This window comes from Pelodiscus sinensis, chromosome 3, assembly GCF_052426305.1.
Source record: "Pelodiscus sinensis isolate ZL-2025 chromosome 3, ASM5242630v1, whole genome shotgun sequence".
Lineage (NCBI taxonomy): Eukaryota > Metazoa > Chordata > Testudines > Trionychidae > Pelodiscus > Pelodiscus sinensis.
This window is the reverse complement of record NC_143054.1, coordinates 144,774,061-144,789,107: the sequence shown is the minus strand read 5'-3', so window position 1 is coordinate 144,789,107 and position 15,047 is coordinate 144,774,061. Positions and strand designations below refer to the sequence as shown.

Sequence of the window (15,047 nt, the reverse complement as noted above, 5' to 3'; positions counted from 1 at the left end):
AATAATTTCTGCTTATCAAAAGGAAGATCTTCAACTTTCGATTGCAGCTCATGAGGGACCCTTGCAGATTGTAGCCGGGAGGCTCTCCTCATCACTACCAATGTTGCAGTAGCTCTGGCTGCTGTGTCTGCTATATCCAGCAATATTTGGAGGGCCATCCTGGAGCAAGTGTAACCTTCTCGAACAATGGATTTTAATATGGGCCTTTTGGAGTATGACAGGTGTTCCATGAGGATGGTAAGTTTTGTATAGTTGTTGAAGTTATGATTGGACAATAGCACTGCATAGTTGACTATACGTAGAAGTAAGGTGAAGGAAGAGTAAAGCTTCCTGCCAAACAAGTCCATATACTTGTTTGCTTTCTCTTCAGTGTTTTTATATTTTGGGAGTTTGGACCCGTGTTGCGCAATATCAACAATTAACGAATTTGGCTGAGGATCAGAAAATAAAAAGTTGGTCCTCTGTGGAGAAACAAAGTACCTCTTGTTCGTGTATTTATTGGATGGTGGCACTGATGCTGGGCTGTGCCAGATTTCATCAGCGGCTTTAATAATAGCCTCGTCTGTAGGTATTGTGATTTTCCCCCATTGCAAGGGCTGAAGATTATTGAGAAACCAGTGTTGTTTCTCTGGTACCTTGGGTAATGGGATGTCCTGGGATGCAGCCACCCATTTAAAGAGCTCCTGAATCTGCTTCAAGTAGTCCGGAAGAGATTGGTCATCGGGTATTATCGCCTCCTCGGGGGATGATGAGGACTGATCGGTTGCTGAGACATCTGGTCGGTGTTCCTCAACGTCAAATAGTTGACCTTCCTCTGGTTCTGGGTGGTGTGCCATACAAAGAGCACTGGGAACTGTGACTGTTATTTGCTGTGCACGCAAAGATTGAGGAGAAATTGAAGGAGCACGAGAAGAAGAAGTTACTCATCTTGTATAGTAACGATGGTTCTTCGAGATGTGCCCTGTGGGTGCTCCACTCTAGGTATCGGGTCCATCCCGGCACCACTGGTCGGAAGATTTCAGAGCCATATCTTGCTGCACCGCACATACTCCCTGTGCCACGGGGCATTCACGCCCTTTCTAAAGTGTGCGGTTCGCCTCCCTCCACCCCCCGCCAGTTCCTCTCACCGCTTGGTCTCTGAAATGAGAAAAGAGAAAAAACCCAGCGTGGGGAAGAGGGCAGGACGTGGAGCACCCACGGGGCACATCTCGAACAACCATCATTACTATACAAGGTGAGTAACTTCTTCTTCTTTTAGTGGCCCCGTGGGTGCTCCACTCTAGGTGACTGTATAGCAGTAGCCGGAACAAGAAGCACTCTGAGTCAATTAGTTTTCACAGTAGATAGGACTGCGGAAGCCACCGTGTGATCCACCACCCATCTTTGCACTATAGCGTAGTGTCTCATGAATGAAGTGCTGGAAGCCCATGTTGCTACCCTACAAATATCTGCGAGTGGAACCCCTCGGCGAAGGCTGTAGATGTCGCCACTGCCCTGGTCCAGTGTGCTCGTGGTTGAGAAGACAGAGGTCTGTCCCGCATGGAGTGGCATGTGGTTATGCATAGGGTGATAAGCCTGGCGATGCGTTGAGTGGAGAGTGCAGCGTCCTTGGATCGTTGAGCTGTTGATACCAAAAGTCTATCTGTTCGCCTCCACTGACGGGTTCTGTCTATGTAAAAGGAAAGAGCGTGCCATACATCAAGAGTATGTAGCAGGGCTTCCTTATTCGAGGCATGCGGCTTAGGGTAAAATGAGGGAAGGACGATCAGCTCGTTGATGTGAAACGATGAGGAGACCTTGGGAATGAACGCTGGATGTAATTGTAACGTCACCGATTCTTTCAAGAAAGAAGTGAAAGGGGGATTTGCCATTATCGCCCCAGCTACCTGACTCTATGTGCTGATGTAATTGCAAGTAAGAAGACAGTCTTCATAGTTAGCATCTGCAAGGGGACAGTTGCTAGTGGTTCAAATGGGGGATACATAATCGTACTCAGTACTAAGTCAAGGTTACAGGACAGTGGGGGTGGTCTTCAAGGTAGGCTTATATTGATCAGGCCTTTGAGGAATTGTTTAGTAGTCAGGTGAGAAAACACCGAAGAACTCTGTATCAGGTAATGGAAAGCACTGATGGCTGCTAAATTAACTCTAAGGGACTCCAGCGAAAGCTTTGAATTTCGCAAGTGAAGAATGTATTCGTGGATTTGGTGTAAAGGAGAAGACAGCGGTTGGATGTTATTATGGAGGCACCAGTAGGAGTATCTGAGCCATTTAGCTAGGTAAGTATTGCTCATAGATGCTTTTCTGCTATGTATCAGTATGGACTGGACCTGTTCTGAACAAAGTTTTTTGTCTTGTATAAGCCAATCAGGAGCCACGCTGTCATGTGCAATGCTTCTAGTTCGGGAAATAGGAGAGATCCCTGTTCTTGGGAGAGGAGATCCTGGCATGAGGGCTGAAGCCACGGTGGCCGTAGTGACATTCTGCATAAGAACGAATACCAAACTTGTCTGGGCCAAGCTGGTGCTATTAAGATTACAGTTGCTGCTTCCGTTCTGATTTTCTCCAGTGTTCTGTATGTTGGGGGAAAAGCGTACAGGAGTGCCCTTTTCTAAGTGGTTAATAATGCGTCACCAAGAGATCCCTTGCCAACCCCTGCTCTGGAGCAAAAAAGGCAACACTTGGTGGTGGTTGTTGTAAACATATCCACTAGGGGCATTCCCCATCTGTGGAAAAACTTCTGAAGCACATCCTGTCTTATTTCCCACTCGTTGTCTAAGGGAAAGCACCTGCTGAGGGAGTCGGCAATGACATTGGCTGTGCCAGGTAAGTAGGATGCTGTTATGGTGATGTTATTCTGTATGCACCAATTCCAGCACCATACCGCTTTGGCGCATAGGGCACATGATCTTGCTTATCCTTCCTGTGTATATAATATATTGCCACTACGTTGTCTGTCAGAACCCTGGCTGTCTTGTCTTTTAAGTGTGGGAAGAAATGTCTGCATGCTAGAAAGATTGCTCGCAGCTCTAATTGGTTGATGTAAAGACGTCTCTTGGTGTGAGACCACTGTCCCTGTGTGTATTCCTTGCCCATGTGAGCACCCCATCCGATGAGTGAAGCATCTGACGTTAACTGAACGGATGGGTGAGACTAGTGAAACGGTACTCCTGTCAAGATGTTTGATGCATTCGTCCACCATCGCAGGGACACGTGCACATGGGACGGAGGAGAAACTAACTTGTGGATGTCATGTCTTGCGGGGACATACACAGTTGACAGCCATTGCTACAGATTTCTCAGATGGAGGCGTGCATGAGGGACGACAAAGGTGGCCACAGCCATGTGGCCCAGCAGACGTAGGCAGGTATGGATTGAGATTGTTAGGGTCTTGCGGAGTAGACTGACCAGGTCTTTTATTGCCTGGAATCTGTCCATAGGTAGGTATGCTTTTGCCGCACAGGAGTCGAGAACTGCCCGTATGAACTTTATATTTTGTATTGGAATCAGCATTGACTTTTGTTCGTTTACTATCAGTCCGAGAGAGTCGAACACTTGTCTGACCATTGTGAGCATCTGCATTGTCTCTTCTCATGATGTGCCCTCTATCAGACAGTCGTCCAGATAAGGAAATATGATGACACGGAGACAACGAAGGTGAGTGGCAACAATAGCGAGGGTCTTTGAAAATACCCTTGGAGCCAAGGCCAGTCTGAAAGGAAGGACACAGTACTGAAAGTGCTTGTTGTTTATGACAAAGCGCAGGAATCATCTGTGCGCAGGGTGTATGGTTATATGAAAATAGGCATCTTGCAGGTCGAGGGCCACAAACCAGTCATTGTTGTCTAGAGATGAAATAATTGTAGTCAGAGTTACCATTTTGAATCACTGTTTTTGAAGATAATGATTTAACCGGCATAGATCGAGAATGGGTCTCCAGCCCCGTTTTCTTCTGCGTTAGGAAGTACGGTGCAGGGAGCATGCGTGGTCTGGCCAGATATGGCTCTGAAATATTCCGACCAGTGGCACCGAGATGGACCTGACATCTAGAATGGAGCACCCATGGGGACACTCAAAGAAGAAGTGGGGTGACTATGGCAACAGGGGTAAGCGTAACCAGAGTGATGATAATGATGACGAGTCGAGGCATGACAAGAATAATAATGGTAGAGTATTGGGCTGTGTTGCCTATGGTAAAATCACACTGGAGAAACCTATCTAGGTAAGAGTCCACTCCTGTAATGCATGTGATGATGCTCTGGGAGGTGTGGAAAACAGGGTGAATGTGGTGAACCTCTTGAAGAAGGAGGAGGTGAATGGATGGCATATCTTGTATAAGGAGATGGTGACAAATGGTATCTAGAGCCACAGTGTCTGGATTGGTCACGCGGGGTCCAACTCCTGTCATCCCTTGTTAAGTGGAGTGAATACAGAAAGGTTGGAGTGGAGGACGGTACCGGGGAGAATGTCAATGGTTCTGGAATCATTTGTCTCATGGAATCAGTTTTATGGGGCACTTTTTTGGAACCGGAGGCCTGGAGCGTACATGTGGCACCGATGTTGCCCATGAGGATGTGTGCAGCAATGTGGACGATGTTGAGGTCAACAGTGGCGAGGCTGGCAGTGCCGAGGTTGACGGTGCCAAGGTTGTAGCCATATGCATGGATGGTGCCGATACCGGGATGATCAGTGTAGTTGCCGATGGTACCAAGCGACGGACTGATAAGACCATTGACTGCACCTTTGTAGGTTTTTGCCTGGATTTTGGTTGAGAGTGACTTATGCCTGGGCGTTACAAAGCCAGATGAGCCGGGCTTGTCACCCACATTTACTCGGGCTGATGGTAGACAACAGGCTGGTGAAGCCCTTTTTCAAGCTGGAGCTGCTTGTGGAGAAACGGCTTTTCTTTTCTCAGCCCTAGGAGATCGCAGAGTGGAAACTGAATGTGAAAGATCCACAGGCTGTAGCACTTTGTCAAAAAGGAATATTTTTAGCCTCATTTTTCTGTCCTTAGGTGCCCTAACAGTCAATGTGGCACAATGGATGCATTTCTGAGGCACTTAATACAACTGTCATGCTCAACCGATGCAGGTATTGCATCACAGCATTTAGCGCACTTCTTAAAGCCGGGAGATCCCGGCATAGCTACTTATACAACAAAGGAAGATAAAGAAAAAGGAAGTTACTCACCCACTTCAGGAATTGCTGTTCTTCGAGGTGTGTGTCCCCATGGGTGCTCCACATAAGTTGACGGATCATCCCCAGAGCCGCAGGACTGGAGACTTTTTCATATCAGTTAGCAGTCAGGCCGCACATTCGCAGCAAGCATCTTGCGCTGCTGGCAGTTTGACAGTTGAGCACGGCTTGACCTCCACCCCTCAGTTCCTCATTTACCAGAGAGCAAGTGGATTATGAGTAGTGAGGATCAAAGGGGGGGTCATGGAAAAAAACCCTGTGGAGTGGAGGATAGGGCACAGGGGAGAACCTTGTACTGGAAATGATCATTCCCCACTGTGAATCTTAGGCAGCATCTGCATTCAGGATGTATTGAGATGTGGAAGTATGCATCTTGTAGATTGAAGACTTTGAGCCAGTCCCCTTCATACGGTGCTGGAATGATTGAAGCTAATGTGACCATCTTGAAGTGTTGTTTCTGCAGGAACTTGTTTAGTTTGCTCTTTTCTTAGTTGCTCTGTAATACCTAGCAATCAAGTATGCTTTATATAGTATATCTTTTTGTTTTGTTAATAAAATCACCTTTTTTAAGGTGATGATTTGATTCCTGTGTCCTGGAAAGAAACAGGAGGTACGTGTGTGTGTATGCATGCCTAAGACTGCAAGGTCAGTGTGATGGGGTGAGGCAACCCTGCACTAAGGGTGCCCCCCCCCCAGCGAGGCAGGGAGATGCGGTGCGGCTTTTCTCGCCGCCGCCGCAGATGCGGCCGGCGGGGCAGCTGGCACGCACCACTCGGCAGGCGGCTCAACCGGCTCTGCCCCGAGCACCGCGGGGGAAGTGCCCCCCATGCCGGGGGAGACGGTGGCAATGGGGGAGGAGCGCTACCCCGCCAGCCTCGGAGCGGTTGGCGGGAAGGAGGACGCCGGGGGTGAGTGGAGACAGCTGGGGAGGAGAGGGTGGAGCCGCGGGCGAGCGCTGGTGCAGGCATTCTGGAGGGAAGGAGGCGGCACCCTCCCCAGGTATAAAAAATGCAGAGTCAGAAGGGAAGGGGGCAGCGAAGAAGAGGACACCGGATGAAGGGACTGAGAGGCACGCGGAAGCAGCAGGACAAGCCGACTGGTGAGTGAGCGAGCGAGCAAACGAGCGAGGGCATGAGGAAGCAGACCAGGGCGGGTGCAGACTGGAGCCCGCGGGCTGATGTGTTGAGGCTCTGTGCCCCATCAGCCAGGTTGGGGGAGAGAGGTTAGTCTCCCCCACCTTAGGGCCCTGGGCTGGGGTCTGGAGAAAGGGAGGGCCCGGACCCCCCTCACCTCCTCGCTCGAGGGATCATCTGGGCGACCGAAGAGAGGGTCGACTGGGCACAGTAACGAAGACCGGGAGGGACTGAGACAGCGAACGGGGCGGCGGGCATGCCCGGGGGGAGGGGGAGCCTGGACCCCGTAACAGTCAGCTACCAGAGACTTCAGTTTAGTTTCTTTTTTTTCCCAAGCTCCCTTGTGGTAAAAGAGCCTGGGGATATCCCTTTGGAAGAAGTCCAATGCTTCCTTCTTGGGTTCAAGTAGAAAGGGGACTCTTTTGTTTCACTTGGTGATGGCAGCTACCTCCAAAAGTCAGTGAATCTATTACTCTGGGGAGTTTTTGTAAACAGAGCCACAGAGGCAAGGTATTTAAGGTGTCTTGCAGGTCCTCACTTTCTGCACTCAGAGAGCTAGAGTGGGAAACAGCCTAGATAGGATGCCTGACCATAGCCTCCCAAAACAGATCCTCTTTTCTCAGCTAAAAGAAGGATATTGTATCGTGGGAGGACAATGGAAGCGTTATAAGGACTTGCTAAAGGATAACTTAAAGAAGTGCAACATTGACATGGACACTTGGGAGACACTCAGCCAGGCTCACTCAAAAAATGGAGAGAAGTCCTATGCAATGGCTCCCCGGCATTTTGAACTTGCCTGCTGATAAGCTGAGGAGGAGAAGAGGCACAGGAGAAAAGGGAGACTGGCTTCTAGTCTCAACAGTGTCGGCTGTAACTGGAAACACCTGTCCTCACTGTACACAGAACTTGTGGTTCAAGGATCGGCCTTATCGGTCACCTGAGTGTCCACAACTCCCATGGAAGAGGATCATACTCGGCAATGAGTGATAGTCATCATCAGGGCTTGACAAACGGTGGCGAAACCTACTCACCAGCCCCTCACTGCGCATGTGCAAGACCTGCATTACGCATGCACGCGCCACCGGTGAACAGAGTGACCAGCTGAAATCTACTCCCTACGGGTGAGTAGATTCAGTGATTTGTCGAGCCCTGGTCATCATCATCATCGTCATATACATATATACACATACTCTGTTCTTACCTGTGCTGGGAAGTGATAAAGGAAGTTAAGCAATTGGTATCCTGGGTCACTAATTTGGTAAAATGCTGCCCTAATTACACAGTGTAATGAAGACTGCTGCATGCGCAACAAATCTAGCAACCAAAGTTCTACAGGTCCTTTTGCATTCACTGGAGTGTCCAACTGAAAAAATAAATATACGTTAAATGTACATAATTATATGTAGTTACCAAATCCCTACTGTTTACAACATAGTAATATATATTATACAGTTATGGTTTTGATTTTAAATATCAATAAATGTTGCCAAAAATGTTAAATTTAGTCTCAGAATTTTTTCAAATAATATAGTTAACTTAATTTAACCATATACTTGTGTGCATTCAACAAAAGAATGGTTTCTCACATAATAAAGTTACTGAAAAAATAAATAATGAAAATATTTAAATTAGTAATAGAATGATAAGAAATTAGCAGTATTACTGGAATTTTCTCTCCTTCTCTTGATACGACTGACAGTATTCGATCATAATCCTTTGTGTGAAACTGCACTTCATTTATATTGTCAGATACGGCAGGCAGATGTGGCTAGAAGGATAATTCAGAAAGAAATTAAATTTTAAAATGTAATATTAGCAGACATATTAGAAAATAGATATTGACTTCAGCCTACAAAGGAATTTCACAAATGGTGTTTTATACTGCACAGATTACATAGCAGGATTTCACAATGCACTAAATGTTAGGGAATTTAAGTTACTTTCTGTGTTTGCTTGTTTTAAAGTAAAATCTAAATTCCAAGGAGTAGCGGATAATCTTGTTTTGAATTGAGTTTGCAAGAAGAATTTAAGTTTAGAGTTCATTATTTGTTTTTTTCTTTTTGCATATTTTATTTATATGAATATTTCCTAGTATGCTAACAAAAAAAGCCTTCAAACTTTAAAATAGTCAACATAAGACTTACCTGAATGGTATGGGAATCACTTGCTTGTCCAAGAATTTCAAGAAGGACAGGATCAGAGATGAAGAAGAATCTGGGAAACAGCAGCCTTTTCTTCTCTAAGTATCTTAAATATTGTGCAAGATATTTGTTACAAAATTTATTCTGCATGAAATTGTGAATCAGACTGTAAAATACTGCAGCATTTTTTAAAAAATGGTTCTTCAACCTTCTTATACCTATAACTTTAGTGCTAAATTTAGAAAAAGAAGCACATGCTTGAGTATATCTTTATTTGGGATAACACTTTAAGCATATGCTTTCCCAAATCAGGGCTTAAAATACCAAAAACGATAGTTTACTGTCACAATACTATATGCCAGCAAACTAAATTAAATCACCATTTATAATCATGATTTAAATTAAAATCAGGGAATACTGGTTTAAGTAATTTATTTGGCTCCTGTTTTGTCTTTGTACTTTTCAGTTATTTTTCTTAAAAGAGAATAACTATATTGGTTTGTAACCATTAAAACATGATGCTATGCAACTAAACACAGCCTTTGCACTAAATTGGTGTTTCTTTTTTGCAGACCAGGAAGATATTGTATTTTACACACTTATTTAGGCAATTACAAAGTTTAACACATATTTATTCAAATTATTAATATTTATAGTTATATTATGTTAGTAAATGGCAAATAATACATTTGTTAATTACTAGATTAATTTTATTCTTTTAATTTTAATATTTACTTGATTAATTTTTTGTGTCAAGATGTATATGGATGGATTTTTTTGTGTCAAGCTGAAGTTCTGTTAATTTAAAAAAAATCATTTCAATTTGTTTATTAGTTGAATAAAATTTAACTGTGCTAGATAGATCAGAAAACACAACATTTATCATAACACGTTTTGTTTAATAAACTCATAAACAAAAAAGAATATTATCAGCAGTAAGTCAATTGATCTAATTACTTTTGGTCACCCAGACATTCAAGATTTTAAAATGAGTAGATCTTATACTCTCACCTCACTTTCATGTATAGTTTGGAAGAGAAAAAACAAATGTTTCTGCATTTTCAATACCAAATCAGCTTCTCATCTCTGAATGAACTTAGTCATTAAACTGCACTAGCTGAAAAAACTGAAATAAAAGAAAATATTCCTTCTTTGCCTACAGAAGTGGCTGCTTCTGTCAAAAGCTGTTTTGACACTTCAGCAAATTCTGATTGCAGAGGCTTAATGAGTAGTTTCCCTTAGTTCAGTAGCCTGCCTTTCTTTAATATTTCAGCTGCACAACAGATACTGCTTGAATAATTTTTATATATGTAAATGATTTTATTATAATATGAAGTTTAATTGTAAATGTTTTAGAAAGAAAAATGCATTTACATTAAAATATTTTTAATAAATGAATTTTTACACCCTGCTATGTGCTAATGCATAGAAAGGAAGAGTGCTTATCAATAACTATATGTAATTCTTTGAGTAAATAGTTTAGTATAGATTCTTGCTCTTCGGCACAAAAGGACCATTAGGATATGTCTATTCTGCAGTTAATGCCTTCAGATGGCCTGGGGCAGCTAACTTAGGCTACAGGGTTCAGGATTTAAAACTGTGGTGTAGATATTTGGGCTTAGGCTGGAGTCTGGGCTCTGGGATGTTCATCTCCCAAGGGGTTCCAGAGTTTGGGCTTCAGCTCTAAACCAAATGTATTCACCAAAATTTTATAGGTACACAGCCCAAGCCCTGGGACTCTGTCAGCTGACCCAGGCCAGCCATGGGTATTTAATTGCTGTATAGACATAACCTCAGGCTATGTCTACACTGCAGGCTTCTTGCTCAATAACTTTTTGCACAAAAGTTCTTGCACAAGAGCGCGTCCACACTGTCATGTGCTTTTCCACAAGAGATGTGCTTTTGTGCAAGAGTGTCCATGACAGTGTGGATGTTCTCTTGCACAAGAAAGCTTTGATGGCCATTTTAGCCATAGGGGTTTCTTGCACAAGAAACCCCTGTTGCCCATCCACACTGCCTTCTTGCACAAGAGCTCTTGTGCAAGAGGGCTTATTCCTCGTGGGGAGAGGAATAACTCTTGCGCATGAAGCCCCCTCTTCTGATGCTTTACTGTAAATTTACTTGCGCAAGAACACGCGTGTAGTGTAGACGCTCCACAAGTTTTTGTGCAAGCCTGCAGTGTAGACATAGCCTCAATGTTGAAAAGCTTCAGAGGCTGAGTTAGTCGTAACTGGAAAAACTTAAAAAAACAACAAAGAATCTAGCAGCACCTTAAAGATTAACAAAACATGCAGATGGTATCATAAGCCATCACATCATGATACCAGCTACATGTTTTGTTAGTCTTTAAGGTGCTGTTGACTATTCATTGTTTTTTAAGCTTTTCCTCAGTGTTGAAGTCAGAGACATATGGAAAGTTGTGACTATATCCACACTTGGAACTAGGAAGGTGATTCCGAGCTTGTGTAGAAATCCTTAAATTAGTTCTGATTAACTAGAGTATTAAAAATAGTAGTGTAGCTATGGCAGAATGGGTGGCATAGAGCAGCAGCATAGGCTAGTTATAGGTATATCTTATAGGGTCCAGGCAGATTTGCACTCAGAGGGTGTGTCTAGACTACACCTCTCTGTCGACAGAGAGATGTAGATTAGGCACATCAAAATTGCTAATGAAGCAGGGATTTAAATATCCTGCACTTCATTAGCATAAACATGGCCGCCGCTTTTTTTTTAACCGAGTTTTTTTGAAAAAAAATGGCAGTCTAGACGTGAATCTGTCGAAAATAAACCCTTTTTCGACAGATCTTGTAAATTTCATTTTTTGAGGAATACAGGATCTGTTGAAAAAGGGTTTATTTTCAACAGATCCATGTCTAGACTGCCATTTAAAAAAAAAAAAAAAAACGCTGTTTCGAAAAAAAGCGGCGGACATGTTTATGCTAATGAGGCATGGGATATTTAAAACCCTGCTTCATTAGCAATTTCGATGTGCTTGATTTGCATCCCTCTGTCGACAGAGGGATGCAGTCTAAATGTAGCCCCAGTGGCTAGCTCATGTCATTGCTCACTGTTGCCCGTGATGTAGTTGCTAGACGTACTCTAGCTTCATGCAGCTAACATAAGGGTGTCTGTGAAAGTTGGAAATGTCACCTCCAGCTCCAAAACAGAAATTACTCACCCTATGCAGTAACGACAATTCTTTAAGGTGTCCAACCCCCCCCCCCCTCCGCCATGGGTGCGCCACTGTTGGTGATGGAACATCCTGGAGCCACAGATCAAAGCTTTTTTGAGCAGTTGTCAGTGGGCCACATGTGTGGAGAGTGTCACTGCCACTCTTGCTTTGGCACCTTGCACTCATGGCCCAACCCCACCTTCAGTTCATCATCTATGCCCAAGTCACTAAGACTCTGAGTAGAGGGGAGGAAGGGAGGATTGTGGAGCTCCCATGGGGACCTCAAAGAACAATCATTACAGCACAGGGTGAGTAACTTCTTTTTTTCTTCAGGTAATGTCCCCATGTGTACTCCACTGTTGGAGACTACAAAGCAGTACTCGACATGAATGGTGGAGATTGGAGTCACTGCTTGGTGGCTGAAGATAAGGCTGCTGTAGCCATTGCCATATCCGTTGCCAGTTGAGGCACTATGGCATAGTGCCTGGCAAAGGTGTGGTCTGATGACCTTGGCTGCTCAGTAAATGTCCTTAATGGCCACGTTGCTTAGAAAAGCCATGGAGGTTGCAGTAGCATGGGTGGAATGTGCCTTTGAGGGGACTGTGAATGGTTTGTTGTGGAGAAATGGCACCGCAGAATACATGATGATATCCATCTGAGGATACATTGCGCGAAAATTGTTGTGCCCTTGGAATGTGCTGCAATGGATAGGAAGAGGTGTAGCGACTTCTGGAATGATTGTGTCTTATCTATATGAAAGGCCAGAGCGAATGTGCAGGGCATGTAGCATAGCGTCCTTGGGGGATGCATGAGATTTGGGGAAAAATGTTGGTAATACTATGGACTCATTGACATGGAATGCCATGCTGACCTTGGGTAGAAATGTTGGGTGCAGTTGGAAGGTCACTTTGTCCTTGTGAAGATCATATACGGTGGTTCAACCATCAGGGCTCTTATCTCGCTAACCCTCCTTACCGAGGTAATAACTGTCAAGAATAGCACTTTCATTAGAAGGAATGAAAGTGAGCAAGTCACCATGGAGTTGAAGGTAGGTCTCATGAGATAGTCTAGAACCAACTTCAAGTCCCAGGTAGGGGCTGGAGCTCTATGCAGAGGGTAGAGATTCTGAAGACCTATCAGTAACCTCCTTGTAATGGGGTGTGCATAGATGGATAATCAGTTTATCCATTTGTGGAAGGCCGTTATTGCTGCAAGGAGTATCTTGAGAGAGGAGATTGATGAGTCTCCAGTTTCAAAGTGGTATATGTAGTCAAGGATACAACGAAGTGGTACATTGTGAGGATCAATTTGCACCTGCTGACACCAAGAGGAGAACCGCTTCCATTTCTGCAGGTAAGTGGCACTGGTGGACGGCCTCCTGCTGTGTAGAAGAACAGTTCTCACTTGTTCTGAACATAGGGATTATGATCTGTGGAACCAGAGATGAGACAAGCCTGTAGGTGAAGAGTATGGGGTTGCACGTAAAGCAGTTTGCCCCCAACCTGGAAGAGGAGGTCGTGACGGGATGAAAGAGAATAAGGTGGTGCTATGAATATTGAATGTAGGTATGGAATCCAGGTTTGTCTGGACCAGGATGGGGCTATTGAAATTACTTGAGCTCTTGCAATCTGGATCTTGCATAGGTTTCTGGGAATAAAAGGGATGCGAGGGAAGGTGTGTAGCACCTCATTACAGTGGATCAAGAATGCATTGCCCCAGGATCCCTTGCCCAGTACCGCTCGGGAGCAGAAGTGGGGGCACCTGGCATTGTTGGGGATTGCAAAGAGATCTATTGATGGATACCCACAGCAGCAAAAGATGGAGGCAGGCACTGCTGAGTGTTTTTCCCACTCATGGTCAATAGAAAAAGTGCGGCTTGGAGAGTCCACCCTGACATTCACCGCAGGTAAGTAGGATGCTTTGAGGGTTATTTTGTGATGAATACACCAGTTCCAAAGGTGCATTGCTTCTGCATAGAGGGATCTGGAGCAGGCCCCTCTCTGGTTGTTTATATAAAACAGTGTCATCATGTTGTCCATAAGTATATGAACAACATGGCTGGTGATGATGGTGGTGAAGTAGCTGCAAGCATTTCTCATGGCCCTGATTTTGAGAAGGTTGATATGCAGTGCATTTTCAGGTGGCACCTATCTGCTCTGAACAACGTGCTGGTGCAGCTTTATGCCCCAACCAAGGAAAGAGGCATTGGTAGTGATCTGTACTGATGGTTCGGGTTGGTAAAAGGGTACACCTGCTAGGAGATTGCTGTGTAGTGGCCACCATTTCAATGAGTATATTACCTTCTTGGGAATAGTGACCTGTTTGTGTAGGGGATGATGAGACGGCTCATAGACTGATACTATCCAGTGCTATTGGGCATGGAAATGAAGGTATGCATATTGGACAACGTAAGTAGTGGCATCCACGTGGGCCATCAATTAGAGGCAGGAAAGTATTGTAGTGGAAGGACTCATGGATAATATGGCTATGAGAACTCATAGCGCAGTGAAGAGGTGATGTGGAAGACAGGCTCAGGCCGCTAATGAATCAAGATGGGCCCTAATGAACTCTATACACTGTGCAGGATCCAGGACTGATTTTTGTTCATTTATCAGGTGGCCCAGATGACTGAACAGATGACTGGTTTTTAAGACCATGCTGGTTGTTTCCACATGGGTCTGTGGAAACAGTCATCTGTTTCCGTCATAAGGCAGTCATCTAATGATGGAAAAATGATGACCCCCCTGCTACCGGAGGTGGGCTGTGACTGCAGCAAAGACCTTTGAAAAGACCTGGGGTGGGGGGCGGAGGACAGTCCAAAAGGTAGAACCCTGTACTGGAAGTGGTCAGTGCCTACAATGAATTGAAGGTACTGTCTGTGTGATGGGTGTATGGCAATGTGAAAATATGCCTTCTTAGGTCAAGGGCTGCAAACCAGTCACCTTCATCCAATGCCATTATAATTGAAGCCAGTGTTACCATCTTAAATAATTGTTTCTGCAGGAATTTGTTTAGCTTCTAGAGATCCAGTATGGATCCTCAATCCCCTGTGTGCTTCTGATTCAGGAAATGTTTGGAGTAAAATCCTCTTCCCCAAAATGCTTGTGTGGGACCCTCTCTTTTCCCTCTCGATGTAGGAGGTGATTGATTTAATTTCTGAGAAGAGTTTTGTGGGAGGGGTCCCTGAAGAGGGATGGGGAACGGGAGAGGGAAGCGATGTGAAGGGGATGTCATATCCTGTGCGGATGATTTCTAGCACCCACTGATCTGATGTTATAGAGTCCCATTGGTGGTAAAAGGGATGTAGTCTGTGGATGAACAGATGGTGCTGGCTTGTTGGCAGTGGATGGATGAGGAGGTCGGGCAGACCCTCAAACAACTTTTCAAATCTGCTGCTTAGTTGCTT

The 15,047-nt window shown here is 44.7% G+C and overlaps 1 protein-coding gene across 1 annotated transcript in view; it reads right to left on the bottom strand.

The window, feature by feature from the left end:
* The window catches only part of DNAH8 (dynein axonemal heavy chain 8), a 611,430-nt gene that overhangs the window by 288,056 nt on the left and 308,327 nt on the right, over positions 1-15,047 (bottom strand). Inside the window, exons 39-41 of the mRNA XM_025186355.3 lie at positions 8,473-8,575; positions 7,992-8,096; positions 7,530-7,691 (exon numbers count right to left, since the gene is read on the bottom strand). Of these exons, the coding sequence (XP_025042140.3) occupies positions 7,530-7,691; positions 7,992-8,096; positions 8,473-8,575 (370 nt within the window). The remainder of the gene's footprint in view (positions 1-7,529; positions 7,692-7,991; positions 8,097-8,472; positions 8,576-15,047) is intronic.